The following is a 15,277-nucleotide window of genomic DNA, read 5'->3' on the forward strand; positions in this document are numbered from 1 at the left end:
AACGTTTGCAAAAGCCAGTCACGTGGGCCTCTGCAACAAAAGAAAACACAAATAATTGAAAAAAAACGAAAAGCAGCAGACAATATGCAGTAAACAAAAAGTAGCAGACAATATAAAACAGACAACACAGCACAGCAATTTTTTTGTTTCAATGTCCTTCCCTGTCCTCCCATTCTGGGTCTTCCTGTTCTGCTTTTAGTGACACCCCTCCAGTTTCCTCGCTCGTCAGGCTCTCTGCTGCTGCAAAGCTGGCATCGCGGTCAAGATGAAGCTCTTGAAATCGTCTCAGAATGTCGTCTTCGCGTTGATCTCTAGGAACGTAGTGGCAGCCGGTGTATCCTCCTTTCTCGCGGCAGTACTCTAACAAGCTAACACAAAGAATTAGATATGCAAGCCTAAGACGGAAATTACTACTAACGCGTTCCAGTATTCATCTCTATTCAACAAGAAAGGATTGCCAATGACAATCAGCAAAGCTTTAGCCCGAGTAATGGCCACGTTGAATCTCTAAACGAAAATGTTGGTTTTCTCACGGCTAATATAGACCGGTATTTTCAACCTTTGGATTTTTCAGAAAACCGAGGCTAAATTTTTCGTCAATTTCCAGAAATCTCTTGTTACTCCTGACCGTTGAGATGATGATGACGAGTCGTTCGCTGCCTTGAAATTCCTCAACGGACCCGACCTTTACAGCGTCGAAATGCCGCCTTTTCAAAAGCTGACGAATTTTTTGAACCTAAGCATCTCTTTAATTCGACGAGAAACGTACCTAAATTTTCGCAGACTGACCTGTTTCTTATAAGGTGATATAACTCCAATTTTCGATAGATCTATTCTAATCCCCCTTGTGCTGTTAATCATGTCGACGTACTTCGCTACTTGAGATGCTTCGTCGGTGTTAAAGAACGACGGACTGCTTTCTTCTCGCTCGTCGATGCCCTCAATGCCGTGAAAGATAATGGGGAAGCCTTTCTTCGGCAGATGATCCCATTTGCAAAGTGACTCGCGAACCAATTGGTCTGCTTTCACCTCCAGCTCGTTGTCGTAAAAGAGCTCATTGGGAAGCTTCAGGATGGCTGGGTGAGATCGATAATTCTGCACGAGCTTTGTGACGACGCGCGAATCGAATGAAGGATTCTGGCCAAGCTCAGTCGCACGTTTCTTGTACACGCTGCATGTTTTCATGAGACGTTCTAGAAGCGACAGTTCGAGACCATTCTTGATTGATATCGGCGAGCGCAGGATGGGGCCGAGCTGCTTGGGATCGCCGGCCAACACGAGTTGACCCCCGTTCGGATTCTTGATGTTGAGCAGACCGGCTACTGGAATTATGCACTCAGGCTCGACGGCATGACCCGATTCATCGACAAAAACGTGAGTGAAATGGTCTCGATGAAACGCGGCTGAGGCAAGTCTACAAAGAGACTGCAATGGTACGCATGGCAATGTTTTAGGACGTACCTGCCGGCCGTAACCAAAGTGGACACAATGATGCGATATTTCTGAAGTTCTTCAATAGATGGAAAGCAAAAGGTTCCATCGTCACTCAGTGATATTCCCTGCAAAGACTCATAACAGAAATGCATTAAACAATGTCTCTACCCTCTGACCATAATAGCATCTCTGATCCTTGGATCGATGCTGTCTGCATGTCGAGAAAACGCATTTATTCGAAAGATTTCCGTCTTGGGAATGTGCTCAAGAAGGCGAGAGGCCAAATCATCTGCCGCACTGTTTGATGGAGTGCATGCTAAAATTCTACTGCCCTTAATCGCTCTCCACACCTACAAATGTGCTAATTATCTCTTAGATAAAAAACGCAATAGGTAAGTGTACCTGCTTTATGGCTTCAACGGTGGTCATGGTCTTTCCGGTACCAGGAGGACCAAACACAAGGTAGGGAGCAGGACGTGAAGTTCCAGCCAAAATATGTTGCACTGCTTGACATTGCTCGGGATTACCCCCGAGTTGTCTATTGAAAAGCCTATAAGATAATACTTCAGCAAAGTAATACCTACAGCAATAAATCACGAATGCTACTTTTTGACAAAATTGGATTGCTTCTCTATTTGACAAAGAAGTGGTACTTGAGCAACGGTTGTAGAAGTTGGAAAACAAATAGCCCGGCAGGTGCTTTGATCTTGAGCAAGCCTTTCTGAAGCTCGATGCCACAGCTTTAGGCTGAGACGATTAAAAGTAAAGCGAACGTGAAATTTGGCACCATCAAAAAAATCTTCATGAAACCTAAGAAAACAATACAAGCGTGCCATTTCGGGTGAAATAGCAAGTCTGCACCTTTGAGCAAATTTAAGGCGGACTTCTTCCAGCCTCACTTCATGAACGTATCCTTGATATTCGGTCGATTGCCCTGATTTGCGAAAGAACAAATGATCTCCTTTCAAGACAGACGGCCTGTTTTCAGCCAAACCAGGAATCTGCAATAACATTAATTAAAAACGCTGTGCACGCTCACTACAACACCGAACCTTTAATCCTATATAGTATCCACGCTCACAGGAGAAAGGAGACGCATTTCGCATTGTATACATATTGATGTCTTTTTCCATTTGAAGCTCTTCAACGTAAATCAAGGCATGAAATTTGCTGTCGTACGTAGAACGCGACAGATCGGCTTCCACAAGCTCCTTACATTCACCGCTAATGACACCTCGATTTATGCTCGATCTTACAGCATCTGGTATAGAGTATCGGCCAAGGGGTTTTGTCATAACCAGTCTGTTTAGATTAGACCTATGCAAGCAAAGTTAGCAGACTGACAACATTTTAAACTTGAATCTCATACCAAGGAAGCGGAATGCCGTTCACCACATGAGTCACACGTGCTCTGGATCTGTATTTCGGCCTTTGATAAGGTGCAGTCGGTTGCAAGAGTTCAGCATCCTCGTCGGTGATGTGAGCAAAGAGAAAGCGGATGATGTGATACGTTATGCTCGATTCAACATCTTTGAATTGGAATGCAATAATGACTCTGGGTCTGGCAAGACCTCTCGGCTCGCACTTGGCCGTAATTTCGTAACTGCTGCCAGGTTTAATGGTAATAGAGCTCAAACCGTCACATACGTCGTGCTCGTCAGACAAAGTGAATTCCCTTACGTCTTCAAGGAAATCGCAATTGATAAGCCTTTGAGGTGTCCCTCCTTCTTCGACGTCAATTTCAATAGGAATTTCTTTTGTATCATGCCCAACGTACAGCTTTCCCACAGAAATCTTTCCGTCATTGCCGTCGAACTGAGACACAATTTTCACGCCATTTTTGTTTTGAATCAATGCCGACCTAAACAATAAAGTTCCCGTCACTCGCGTAACTCAATTGCAATTAATTAATTCATGTTTTAATTAACCTGTGTTCACGCATCGCTCTCATGACGGCACGAATTCGTTCTTCTTTCGAAATGCCGCTAGCGCCGCCAACTTCGACGCGCACGTCGTCCTTCCTTGCCGTCATGTATTGACTTAGAGCAACTTTCGGCGGACGAGAGTGTCGTTGGGGCCACTCCAATATGGTGAACCATTGCCTGTCACCCGATCGTCTGCATGCCTCGAGTATTCGCATGACGAACATAACGTTCTTCCAGCTCATAATATTGTAGCCCGGTCGAGCGCCTGTCTCTTCGCAAAACTCGCTAAACAACAGCTTCGCATCCCACCTCGAAATGGTTCGACCAAGGAAGCGTCGCTCGACAAGAAATGAATGAAACTTTCGACTTTCGGCCGATCGTTCTTCTTCGTTGAGACTAAACCAATATTCCGCTTTCCTTCCAGCTGCCATGAGAGGAGCTCGACTTGTGGCAAAGTATGCGTCACCCTGCGTCACCAGCCGGAAAATATCACGTGCGCCAGAGCTTTCACCTTCTGCGGAGATCTCATTTACATGTATAAGAAAAAACGGCAAAGCCTTCGCTCTTAGTCAGAATAAAGATACACGTGTATAGAAATACTACGAATACCAATCAAGAAGACTTCGACAAAAATATGTGACCACTTTACGACGACGAAGTCGTGTCCATTGTAGCTAAAACACGAGAAAGTTCCGCTCTCTGATTGGGTGTCATGTGCTGAGCAATATAAATAATCGAATCCATAGCCACCTCAGGGTTATCTTGCACCAAGCTGAAACATAAGAGAGTCAGATCATCTAATAGGGCGGGGGAGGAGATCTCAACCTTCGAATCTTCTGTAGTACAAAATCCCTTCGTACAAACTTAATGTTTTGCGAGATAACGGATTGGCCTCCTTCTTTCTTCGTCATCTGCTGGCGTAGCCAATCGACTGCGATTTTGTTATCATCCCACAAATATGCCTTGAGGGGCATTGAAGTCATTGCATGTGCGAACCGAACTGCTTACTTTAATAGCTCCATGTTCCTCGATGAACCATCGTCGCAGCATCGATGTCACTTGACTGCGAGACAGAGTACTAGAGACACAAAAAGTTGGTGCCAATACAATATCTCTATAAAATTTGAGACTATTACCTGTCCGCTTTCATGATGTTCTGCAACGCATCCTGTTCCATCAGTTTTCTCTTCAGACGCCAATAGAGGTACTCTCTCGACTTTGGCCAATCCAAAACGTCCTGCAAACGCAAATCATTAAAAAGCGTGCAAGCAGTTTTACTGATTTCACGAAACCATTATGACTCCTTTCTCTTGCATTCTTCCAGGCTTGTCATGCAAGTCAGCAAACAGAAAAGCAACCTAGAGCAAATTGGGAAAAGATGATGTGCCATACATAAATAAATAAAAAGCTTTCCTTACTTCGTGATAAGCAGACTCCAATTCTTTGTGACGAGCGTCTAGCTGCTTAGCTAGCTCTCGTCTCCCTTCATCCAAAAAAACTTTCGTCGCTCTGATTCGGATGCATTCCGGATCCAATCTGTCCATCGCTTTTATAACATCTCTCATTTTAAATTTGATTTCGACAGTTCCTTCCGGCTCCAACACTCCACCCCTATTGAACCAATAGATCCAAAAAACAAGCTTTTTTTCCTGTAGTTTTTTTACCTGCTCTGTTTGTCTGCATACATCTCCATGCTATCGGGATTGATTGACGGATCGAGAACGACCCAGGCGCCGCCTCGAAGTTCGCCATAGGGAGGAATGTAGACGAGCACGGGTTGCTTGTACTTTCGCAAAGCGTCCACAATCAACGCTCCAAATTTGAGCACTTCTTGATACATGTCTAAAAGCAAATGATGACCAATGAATTCATTAAAGACATTCTTTTGGGCATTTTACCTCTCATTCCACCGGAAAAGCCTCGCCAATTGGCAAATATCATCAGTGGGAGTTCTTCTCCGTTAAAATCGTTGATTGCTTGCGCTGTCTTGAAAGCTGAGTCGGGATACCAGACTTGGCCGGCTTGCGTGAGAACCTGGAGGGACAGAAATCAGCGAATATTGACTTCCACCAATTTAGCACTCCTACTTGGGATTCAGAGTCTAAATTGGCGGGATCGGCGGGAACGACGCATTCGACGGATCTCGTTTCGACGGCAATGACTCCGACGGGGATGCCGCCTAATCTAGCTCGTCCGCACAGAACGCTTTGAGCCCAGGGCCTCAACGTTTCCACGAAAGTGCCTCGGTCAAAAAAGCCGGACAACCAAACCGAGGAATCATCTAAAAAGCGAAACGGTGTTCGAGAGAGAGAAATATCGTTGCAACTGTGGATCCCCACTTGGATCCTGACGGCCTTCAAGCATCCAACGAGGGTCATAGGAAGCTTTGGAGGGTGCAAAGTTGATTTCTCTGTCAACTGGATCGCCTGTTAGGAGACAAGGCAAAGGAGCGCCTTTAGCCTAGACAAGAAAACGCAGTTTCAATACAAGACTTGATGAAGAGGTCGGCCTCATACCGGTGGAATGTATGAAAGCCATTCGACTGTAGCTCTCACTGCCTGCAAGTCATCCGTGCTTATGAGATGACTCACGCCTGTAAACGACGCGTGAAAACTCAAACAGATTAATAGAGCTATTAAATTGACCGTTGTTGTGCATGATTTGGACACCGCCTAGTTGGAAATTCGACGTATACACTTCTCTTCCCAGAACCTGATCCACATTGGTCATCTTCTTTTTTTTGAAATTTTTTTCTAAATTACCTTATTTAAAGCTCCTGCTCCCGTCAGAATAATATTGGAGGATTCGACTTGAATTACGCGTTGGCCCAATCGAACGAGATAGGCTCCAATTCCAATTGTCCGGCAACTCACCTAATCAACTCAGTCAATCCCAATAATTACCAAACGATGATTCTTACCAGACTCAGCGTGACAATTTCGTCGCACGCTCTCGACGTTTCGCCGGCAATCATTCCAGATCCTTGCAAATTTTCAACACCTAGACCATCCTCTTCTCCAATAATATCAATAATCTTGTAGCGAGATTCGCCATCTTCCTCAATCAGTTCAGCATTCACACTGTGACGCATCTGAGAGACGATATCCCCAACTTAGACAAGACAACAGATATAATTTTCGTATACTCACTTTCCCAAAGGCTTTCGGAGTCAAGTACAAGTACTTGATTCCTCTGTCCGGATGCTGAGGATCATTCCAGGCGACTCGAAACACCTGTTTCACTTCTTCGGCGAGTCCTATGCGAGCGCCGCTGTTGCAAGCGATGTAGACGCGCGGAATGCCGAGAGTGCGAGCCAACTCGGATGCTCGCTGAATTCGAGAAGTGCAACGGAGTCAATTCAATAAATTTATCTACTTACTTGAAATAGATAGTCTTCCTGGGGACCAAATGATCCGATTTTGTGAGTAATATCATTGGCGATAATTATAATCTAGACAAAAGGTCAGAAAGTTAGTTCGTCAGAGGAATTTCTACCTGTCGCCCTTCTGGACACTCCGGCGTGATCATGTCGACTTTCCACGCGACCATTCCAATCTGGAAGAGAACGTCGCGAATAACTAAACAAAGCCGCCTTTTTAAAAAAGGTTTCCCTACGTCATTGTGGCCGGGAAGTCGAGAAATTTCCGTGAGTTGTTTTTGCTGATCCAAAACGAGTTCGACCGCTCTAAACTGTTTCGAAAAGTATTACTAGGAGGGCATGCACTTTGTAGGAAGCAACTAACGATTTCTTTTGGCGCTGCTTCTTTTCTATTCGTTTGCTGCTGATAAGATCGCCAGGTTTTGATCAAAGCCTAATGCAAAGTACACTTACAATAGAAGAGATGACGAACGCAAGTAAAAAATAGCCCATCACCTGTTTGAACAAATCCAAAAAGTCGTAGACGTACGTCGTATTGTTATCGTGTGCAGTCGAACGCTTCGACTACATAAAAGAGACCTAGCACTGGTATAATTTTGCTCGAGGCTACTTTATTGCACCTGCAGATAATCCTTTGGTAAATACGGTGCCGATGGATTCAATCCGTGCAGGGGACCTGGACGACGTCCGTAAGAGTTTAGAGTCATCTTGAATATTTTATTTATTAATTAAAATGGCGCAGATGAAAATGTTTTCTTACCACGCCTGTCTTTGGGTCTCGAACTTCTGTGTAGATTTGCATTTCGAGATTGAATCCCGACTCGTTGGTGACAAAAAGACGAACGGGGATGAGACTGCCGTTGGGTTGAAGTCTTGAGAGATGAAGGCGAGAGTAGAAGCAATGTGTCGCGAATGTTCTCAATTAATAATACCTAATTGAAAGTTTGATTTCTGCTTGCATCACTCGAAGATTCCAGAGTCTTTTTCCGTGTCGAAGAACAATAGGCAAAATAAAGTTTTGCGCCTAATGATAAAAGTGACGATAAATTCTAATAATCCTCAATTTCGTACATTGTCAAGATCGTCTATAATAAAAGGAGGGACGTAATTGAGAAAGATGTGATTGCAGTCCGTTCTGCTGAACTAAAAAAACGCACAGAAGAAAATTAGTCTTTTTTTAATTAATAAAAAAGAGGATTTACGCCATTACGTCAGGATTGTTGAAACACAACTCAAGCACGTCCAAGGCTTCAAGAATTTTTCTTTCTCCTTCACTCACCATGTATTCGATCGTCGCTTCCTAGCACGAGCGAGAATTCCATAGCTAACATTAGAGAGTGGGTGAGAGACATCAGTTACTTTGGTAACGAAATCCGAATGACGAATAATGGAGCGTAGAAACAATCTGTGATCCGTCGCTTTCTGACCTAATTTCACCTTTAAAAATTCAAAAATTAAACATTGACCAGTGACGAAAATCTCGGGGCACCTTCGCTGAGCCAAGATATAGATGCATGGTGTGATTGGAGGTCGGAACAGCCTGTATATCAAACTTGGACAATCTATTCATCTCCAGTTGAAATGCCAAAGCGGGTTCGAGATGACGATAGATGGTATCCTCAGTATACTAGAAGAAACCCCCTTGTTTACGTATATCAACAGAATGAGGATTATCAATATTACGTTTGTGCTGGCACGAAACGTGAAATACTTTAGAGCATGACCCTGTACGCAAAATATAATTTCATCGGAGTGCTGTCACACCAAAGAGCTCCAATACCTTTTTAAACAGCAGAAACGTTATGCGACGGATTCCAACTGATTTCATCATTGGCGACTGCGAAACAAAAGTAGTGCAGTGAACGAGTAGCCCGTTCGGATGCACGACGTACAAAATCAGCTATAAAACTCAAAATCGGCTTAGGAATTTCCGTTTCCATGTACTCGGCCGACAACGCAACACTGAGAATGTGCTTAGGTTCAGAATCCTAAAGGAAAAAAGAGGCGTGCACTTTTCATTGATTAGAGACAGACTCTTCCGTGCACTCTCACATCGTCCACGTTTTCAGAAACGATGCTAGTAGAACTGCTGCTTCTAGACGACAAAGGCGACCTCAGCGGACTCTCAGAAAATCGTTGAATTATGACGTTGAAATGCCTATAGTCGTACGAATGAACTCTCGCTTTGCAAAATATATTTGGGATTGATTACTTTCCGAATTCTTCGAGAGAGTCACACGCAACCATTACACCGATTCTCTCGCAAGGAGTTTCGTTTTCGCTTCCGTACGAGTCCAACGCTTCACTCAAACTAGCCACCTAGATCAGTCCAATTATTCACGTAAGAAACGCGTATAAAAGAGAAGGCAGTGCCTTTGGAATAGAGGACGAAGCGGAATACTTCCTCCTTGTCATCCGAAGCCGATTGGGATGCGACTGAGGCAAAAGAAAACGCCACTCGACAACAGACTGTCCCTCGCCATCAGACTAGAGCGTCGTACATCAGACGAAGAGACTTAGCATTATATATACAAATATACCTGTATATGATTTAGAGACATGATCTCGTAGGCAGTGTAGGCTCGTCTCACGTAGACCTAGAGAAGATCACATCGCAAAAGATTGGTTTAGTAAGATTTAGTCTATACTTCCAAAGCGGCTGTTCGTATTTCGTTTCTGCTGTGATAAAAGAAGCTCGGCAGAACGTCAAAAAGAGTCGTTTCGGATTGAATTAGTTTCTGATTACACGCACTTTTCAGAGACATCTAAAATCATAATTTAATTTTACCCCTAAAACGTCCGCAGCTCCATCGGGATTGGAAAGAGCGCTGAGAAATAGCGTCTCGACTTCGTTGTGACGTACTTCGATTGACGGCTGACTAGACTCGATCATTATCTAATAAAAACTGCAATAAAATCTACGACTTTATATTTAAATTCGAGATCAACCTGTCTCGCTTTGAGAGCGACTTTAGCGTTTTTCTGATTATTCAAGTTGGTGAATTGCTGAAAGATCTTCAGAACGTCGTCAGTCAAGTTGCTCTTCTGCTCGGAAAACTTATCCTAGATAAGAACGAATGCACGGTAGAGACAGAGCCACGTCATAGACTTCATACAATCAATCTGGCCACAAGAAAGTTTTTCTTTGCCACTTGCTGATGAGAAACAACCGAAGAAACGACTAGGGATAGATTCTCTCGATTCGTTTCTCTCATAGCCGAAACGGCTTTTTCGTAGTTTCCTAAAGAAAAACTATAGAAACGAGCGGATAACGTATGTGCAAATGTACCGGTATTGAAAATTGTCTCGACGTCCAGATACTGTTTCCATAAAGAGAGAACGACAGATTTGGCGTGGCCTCGAACTCCCTGTCTGTATCTTTGCAAAAGTTGAATGATTTGTTCGACGTTCATGAAAAATGCGTCTCTTTCGCTACGACGATTCAAGCCCGCCGAATATCCGTCAATGACACTCGTAATCTATGTGTATGGTGATGATTTCATGATGAAACTGAGGAGTACTAATTGCCTTTTTGCTTGGAAATTGAGAAAGAATCGACGTAACGTTGTCCGAATACTGAGAGAGAAGAGCATTAATTTGCCTTTCGACCTTTTCCGGAACTCGTCCGGAAATAGTTGACAAAATGTCCTAGAAAGAAAAGAACGTGCTAACTCTCCTTTTAAAAAAATGCGCCGCAAAAACACGAGACCTGCATTTCTTGAAGTGGAAGCGTCGGATCTTGAACGCAAGTCATGAGTTTCTCAATCGCTTCCGTCACCTAATTCGCCCAATGACGATTATTCGTGGTGGCTACGAGACTGATAGAAACCTTGGCTGTTGCGTAAGGTTCGGGAATGCAGTATCCGTTCAAGACGTCTTCGAGCACTTTTCTAGCGACTCTGAAAGTCTGCGTACGTGTGTAAACGTGTCGGTGTCGTTGCCTAGATAGAATCTATACCTGACTGACTGTCGCCTTGCTCGAGTTGAAGCTCGTTTGACCAAATGGAAATTTTCCCTCGTAAGGCTTAGCCTTCATAAACAAAAAACGAGATGAGGTCAAATTACGAATAACGCACCTTTTTGATTTTGGTCGGGTCATCCAAATCCAGTCGAGCTATTACGGTCCCTGCATCTAGAATCGCTCCAGGATACTTGACGTAATGCACACTGTGGGGAAAAGAGTCTCGACGTCGGGTTTGTCGAGTTGGAGAATACGTACCAGCCACTGTCGTCGACCGAAAGAGTCATCACGTTTTTCATGACCTAGTTAAATCAAAAAAATCAGTTGCTCTCGTCGCATTGAACTAAATCAAATTTTCTACTTCGATTTCACAATATGAGTCGTGAGCAAATATATGCCCTCCGTCGTCGACCAAATACTGCATCAATTTTCCTGGGCAAGGCGATCTGCGAAAATGAAATAAGTCGAATTTTTCAATTTTTTCTTTTTTACTAACCTCAACAACGACGGATCGTTTTCTTTGTCGAAAACGCACGTCTTGTCATCAATGATTACACGGTAACTAAAGATACGCACGATGTTCTCTCATCTCAAAAATGGGTTAATTTTATGAAAAAGCGTGCCTGACTACTTCTTCTCTCATGTACGTGTTGTAGCTGTTCTCGTTCAAAGAAAAAACGATCGCTCCATCTGACATTCTAAGAAAAGTAAGTAGCTAAAGGCGAATTGCGGGATAAAGTCCTTGCCTGTGAATCGGCAACTCGATCCAGGAATCGTTCAGGAGTAGAAAATAAGAGTTCGCTGCGCTCTGACTCACTTGCAGCGAATATTTCACGTCTCCGTAAATCAAATCGACTAGCACTGCACTAATTAAGTATTCTGCATTGATAATTTGACCTCTGAGAGGAGAAGAAGGACTTTGTTTGGAATTTCAAAACCTTGGCCTAAACGAATACCTACCTAGCTAATGAGTGCTCGTATTCACTAAATCGCTTATGAAACGTCGAATCGGCTATGTGAAGAGCGGCGGACACGACGGCGACCATTTCGTCAGGTCTTTCGGCCTTTTGGGCAAAATTTGGTGTAAGGTTCTTTCTAAGTGAATGCGTGCTACTGTGCACCTGCATCTTTTCCGCTATGAGATGATCGAGCCACGTCGTGTTAATTGCGTTACCCACGAAATCTTTCATTTTGAGCAATTTGATGAGGTATTCGACCGTCGTTCTGAAATCTCCCCGCACTGACACCTGACTCAGCGCATCGACGAGATTCCTTCAAAGGAGAACTCCAAAATAAAAGAAAAAAATTGGGAATTTAATAACATTACGTCCTGGCTGCTTCTCTGTCTTCTCCCCAGGCGAAACAATGACCGAATTGAGAGTCGGCGAATTCGTGCAGTCCGCCCGACGTTCCGACACTAAAATACGCCCAAACATTTTTACTGCTACGAAAAGTCAAGTCTTGAATCGTTCCGCCGCTCGGTTTGAAGCCCTATACGCTACACTAAACCAAATCCATGGCATACTTACTAAACGGTAATTACCTCGTCTGGATTTTCGGCTGTTATTCGCGCAGCAATGACGTGACCGGTGGGACGAGGCTCCGGATCCGGGCTGAGAAAAAAAGGTAAAGTTAGCACACAAAGTCTCTTCACACAAAGACTGTACTTTTCAAAATCAATTGGCGAAGATTCCCACGGTTTTTTGCCGTACAAAAGCCGAATGTCTTTAATGCAATGCAGCGGCAATCCCATCGCAATCTAAAAGCAAGGTTAAATAATTAGAAATTATTGAAAACTAATACCTGAAGTTGCGCTGCAGGCAAATTGACATTCGTCAATATTTCCGTACAAGGATGCTCAACCTATATAGAAATTCCCCCAACAAATCAAAAAAAAACTATCGTATTTATATAACTCACCTGAAGACGAGGATTCAATTCCAAAAAATAATACTCCCCGTCTGCCGTGTACAAATATTCGACGGTTCCCGCGTTGACGTATCCAGCCATTTTCGTCAAGCGAACGGCGGCCTTTTCCATTTGCTTCAACGTCTCGTTGCCGGCCGCCGTCACTGGCGCCTCTTCGATGATCTTTTGATGGCGTCGTTGAATGGAGCAATCGCGTCCGAACAACGAGATTGCGTTTCCGTATTCGTCAGCGAGGATTTGCACTTCGAGATGCCGCGAACTTGAGATAAATAAATAGTTGATATAATGTTATGTTCACTAATGAAATCGCGTACTTTTCTGCGAGTTTCATGATGAAAATTGGCGAGCCGGGCACTTCGGCTTGAACCTTGAAAATGAATATTACGGGTAGTTTAATTAATTAATTATTGATAATAGGCATGCCTGTCGAAATGCTGTCGCGAAGTCTTCTGATTTTACTGCCTTGCGAATTCCTTTGCCACCTCCTCCAGCTGACGCTTTGATCATCACTGGAAATCCAATTTGATTTGCAATCTATGAAAACGATTTCTCAAAATAATAACGTACAGGAAAATAACGTAGGAACAACGTACTTTGATTCCAGCTGCTGCTGACTCAACAAAGCATTTTCTACATCGATCTTCAGAGACGACGAGAGGCCTTCCCGCTTTGAGAAGACGCTCAGCGTTTTCCACTCGAATGCCTTAGACAGAAATAAGAGACTAAGAAAACAAGTGACGTCGCTTTTAGTTCACCTGATCCGCTCCACGGCATTGTGGGAACGTTGGCAGATTGAGCGACAATTGTAGAAGCAATTTTGTCACCCAGAGTTCTCATAGGACCCTCAGGTGGTCCTGTAAACAATAAATCAATAATACTATAGTCCAGTTTAGTAGAGGTTGCACCAATAAAAATGATTCCGTTTTTCTGCAAGGTTTCCGGTAATTTTGGATACTCGGAGGCGTGTCCCCACCCCGCCCAAACAGCATGAACCAATTCTCTCTTTGCTACGTTCACAATCACGTCCACGTTCGAATAATTGTAATTGTTTGCTCCTCCTGGCACGTGAGCCAATTGATCAGCCATTCGTATATATTCGGCATTCGCCTAATAATTAATTGTCTAAATGAACTCATTCAATTTAATTATTGATTTACGTTGAGGTCTTCCGGTGTGACCATGGCGACGAATCGAATCGCTTTCTCGTTTCCGAACGTTTCGTAGGCCCATTTTCGTATCGATCGAATGCATTTGACGGCGGCAATACCGTTATTTGCAATTAACACCTAAGCAATCGGCTAAACGACCTCAAAGCGTCTCTTCTGCACGACGAACCTTCTCTATGACCCTTTTGGCGCCGAATCGCTGCACGAATTCTGCAGGAGTGGCCACCTGCGTCATAGTTTTCATTATACGGACTCGATGAGTATGCGTTGACCGCTGCACACCTCTTTTGAAGTGCTTGAGCCTCTGTGCGATCGCGGAGACGATTGACGAGCCGCCATATCGACGCCAGCGAATTTTCGAGCGAGGAAGAGTGAGGGAGACACGAGGCTATACGGGATTTTCGCGAAAGAAACAAAGATGCACGTGATGGGCGAAGTACTCTTCAATTATGTCATCAATTAGAGGCAATTTGGTATGGACAATGGAGTCTTTCTCAACCAAAGGTCTTTGGTTTTTGTGCTTTTATGGTTTTGCATTGTTCTCTTTGTTTTGGGCGGAGGAGGCGTGCCTTCTCTTAGTTTGAGGAAATAATGTGAGTAATGCTTGTGCATGATTCCGCGTCTTCCTCGACCGTGATATTTGATCATTTTCTTGTACGTACCCTTTCCAGCGTATGATTCGTCTAAGCAATACACACATGAAAAAAAATTAGCAATCAATAATTTTTGCTTACCAATGTATAAGTGCTCTAATCCATCGGCTTTGCTGCATCCTCTTTGTTTGGCGTCTTTTAATACCTAAACTGGTCGATTTAGAGTCCGATCTAGTTGACTTTTCTTGGCAATTACTTCTAGCACTGTTTTGGCTGCTCCTTTGGGTGAAAACTGCATTTGCCTGATTGCTTCGTCAACGGGAAGACGGCGAATCTGAACAAATTCGGATATTTGGATTGTGCGTGTCCACTTTTTATTCTACCTGCTTTGCTACTAAATTTAATTTCCACGGACTTCCTTTCACTTGTCGACGGCTCGCATAGATCGTCTGTTGAGCCACGGTGAATGTGGACACGGGAAAAAGAAGCGTCTACTCACCACTTTATCGTTTTCTGGTTTGCCGAGTCTTTCTATTTCTTCCCAGTCGGATTCCTTTATGATCTTCGGTTTGGGATTGCCGAATGTCGGATTCTTTCCCGCTAAAGAAACCCCAGTCGTGTAAAAGCTTCTCTGACTCAGGTTTGGGAGAAGTCTGCGGACCGGAGACACAATTCGGGCAACCAACATCATGATTCTATACGGGCTTTTTTGTGCACCACGCCTACAGAGTTACCATTGGTTGATTCTGTAAACTTGTGCGTTGTGTATTCTGTATTCTGACAAGAAACTAGCTGGTATGAGAATTTATAAAGTCTTCTTCAAATAGAAAAATGCAGAGCTCTGCAGACGCCTTATATGCTGAGCATGCGCGCATAATTACTCCTTCTAG

General features: G+C 43.8%; 3 protein-coding genes across 4 annotated transcripts; all 3 read right to left on the reverse strand.

Moving 5' to 3' along the window:
* Positions 1–11: 11 nt before the first annotated feature.
* LOC136189820 (putative helicase MOV-10) lies at positions 12–3,799 on the reverse strand. The gene is made up of 12 exons (XM_065977847.1): positions 3,363–3,799; positions 2,804–3,295; positions 2,487–2,751; positions 2,296–2,435; positions 2,041–2,244; positions 1,837–1,984; positions 1,611–1,784; positions 1,462–1,559; positions 790–1,414; positions 560–736; positions 419–507; positions 12–368 (listed from the first exon to the last, which is right to left on the reverse strand). The coding sequence occupies exons 1-12, from the start codon at positions 3,788–3,790 to the stop codon at positions 149–151; spliced, it is 3,060 nt and encodes a 1,019-aa protein (XP_065833919.1). The 5' UTR covers positions 3,791–3,799; the 3' UTR covers positions 12–148.
* Positions 3,800–3,922: 123 nt separating this feature from the next.
* LOC136189796 (acetyl-CoA carboxylase-like) lies at positions 3,923–14,189 on the reverse strand. 2 transcript variants are annotated; one of them, XM_065977824.1, is made up of 64 exons: positions 14,077–14,189; positions 13,964–14,020; positions 13,786–13,914; positions 13,534–13,735; positions 13,384–13,482; positions 13,222–13,331; positions 13,052–13,162; positions 12,943–12,995; positions 12,620–12,887; positions 12,503–12,562; positions 12,367–12,458; positions 12,243–12,312; positions 12,027–12,190; positions 11,821–11,971; positions 11,660–11,763; positions 11,446–11,598; positions 11,323–11,397; positions 11,196–11,261; positions 11,061–11,145; positions 10,958–11,001; positions 10,815–10,905; positions 10,697–10,768; positions 10,568–10,645; positions 10,448–10,516; positions 10,267–10,386; positions 10,028–10,217; positions 9,855–9,979; positions 9,688–9,801; positions 9,527–9,634; positions 9,387–9,476; positions 9,279–9,335; positions 9,112–9,225; positions 8,951–9,057; positions 8,791–8,896; positions 8,631–8,726; positions 8,519–8,575; positions 8,422–8,463; positions 8,228–8,365; positions 8,098–8,175; positions 7,949–8,038; positions 7,810–7,881; positions 7,671–7,762; positions 7,499–7,610; positions 7,359–7,445; positions 7,234–7,302; positions 7,103–7,171; positions 6,975–7,049; positions 6,855–6,914; positions 6,739–6,810; positions 6,509–6,688; positions 6,280–6,450; positions 6,122–6,232; positions 6,005–6,071; positions 5,876–5,952; positions 5,699–5,819; positions 5,447–5,640; positions 5,258–5,393; positions 5,024–5,201; positions 4,778–4,970; positions 4,652–4,717; positions 4,496–4,596; positions 4,368–4,437; positions 4,185–4,321; positions 3,923–4,131 (listed from the first exon to the last, which is right to left on the reverse strand). In XM_065977824.1, exons 1-64 carry the CDS (start codon positions 14,131–14,133, stop codon positions 4,005–4,007), a joined length of 6,729 nt encoding a protein of 2,242 aa, XP_065833896.1. In that variant the 5' UTR covers positions 14,134–14,189; the 3' UTR covers positions 3,923–4,004. The 2 variants fall into 2 exon arrangements, with proteins under 2 accessions (XP_065833896.1, XP_065833889.1); XM_065977817.1 differs by having other exon boundaries at positions 12,243–12,458.
* Positions 14,190–14,231: 42 nt separating this feature from the next.
* On the reverse strand, positions 14,232–15,078 carry LOC136189983 (large ribosomal subunit protein uL22m-like). Its single transcript, XM_065978053.1, has 5 exons — positions 14,887–15,078; positions 14,771–14,836; positions 14,644–14,721; positions 14,529–14,592; positions 14,232–14,477 (listed from the first exon to the last, which is right to left on the reverse strand). The coding sequence occupies exons 1-5, from the start codon at positions 15,076–15,078 to the stop codon at positions 14,254–14,256; spliced, it is 624 nt and encodes a 207-aa protein (XP_065834125.1). The 3' UTR covers positions 14,232–14,253.
* Positions 15,079–15,277: the final 199 nt, after the last annotated feature.

The sequence above is a fragment of the Oscarella lobularis genome, chromosome 1 (assembly GCF_947507565.1).
Source record: "Oscarella lobularis chromosome 1, ooOscLobu1.1, whole genome shotgun sequence".
NCBI classification, from domain to species: Eukaryota; Metazoa; Porifera; class Homoscleromorpha; order Homosclerophorida; family Oscarellidae; genus Oscarella; species Oscarella lobularis.

Coding starts and splice junctions, on each gene's coding strand:
- LOC136189796 (XM_065977817.1), bottom strand. CDS start 14,133: ATGGCGGCTCGTCAATCGTCTCCGCGATCGCACAGAGGCTCAAGCACT. Junction 11,764..11,820: donor TCATAGCGGAAAAGATGCAG/GTGCACAGTAGC, acceptor TTTGCCCAAAAG/GCCGAAAGACCTGACGAAAT. Junction 7,050..7,102: donor AAGCAGCGCCAAAAGAAATC/GTTAGTTGCTTC, acceptor TTTTCGAAACAG/TTTAGAGCGGTCGAACTCGT.
- LOC136189983 (XM_065978053.1), bottom strand. CDS start 15,078: ATGATGTTGGTTGCCCGAATTGTGTCTCCGGTCCGCAGACTTCTCCCA. Junction 14,837..14,886: donor AACCAGAAAACGATAAAGTG/GTGAGTAGACGC, acceptor GTGGCTCAACAG/ACGATCTATGCGAGCCGTCG. Junction 14,593..14,643: donor CAGCCAAAACAGTGCTAGAA/GTAATTGCCAAG, acceptor CGACCAGTTTAG/GTATTAAAAGACGCCAAACA.
- LOC136189820 (XM_065977847.1), bottom strand. CDS start 3,790: ATGGCAGCTGGAAGGAAAGCGGAATATTGGTTTAGTCTCAACGAAGAA. Junction 2,436..2,486: donor GATACTATATAGGATTAAAG/GTTCGGTGTTGT, acceptor ATGTTATTGCAG/ATTCCTGGTTTGGCTGAAAA. Junction 2,245..2,295: donor CGCCTTAAATTTGCTCAAAG/GTGCAGACTTGC, acceptor TTGTTTTCTTAG/GTTTCATGAAGATTTTTTTG.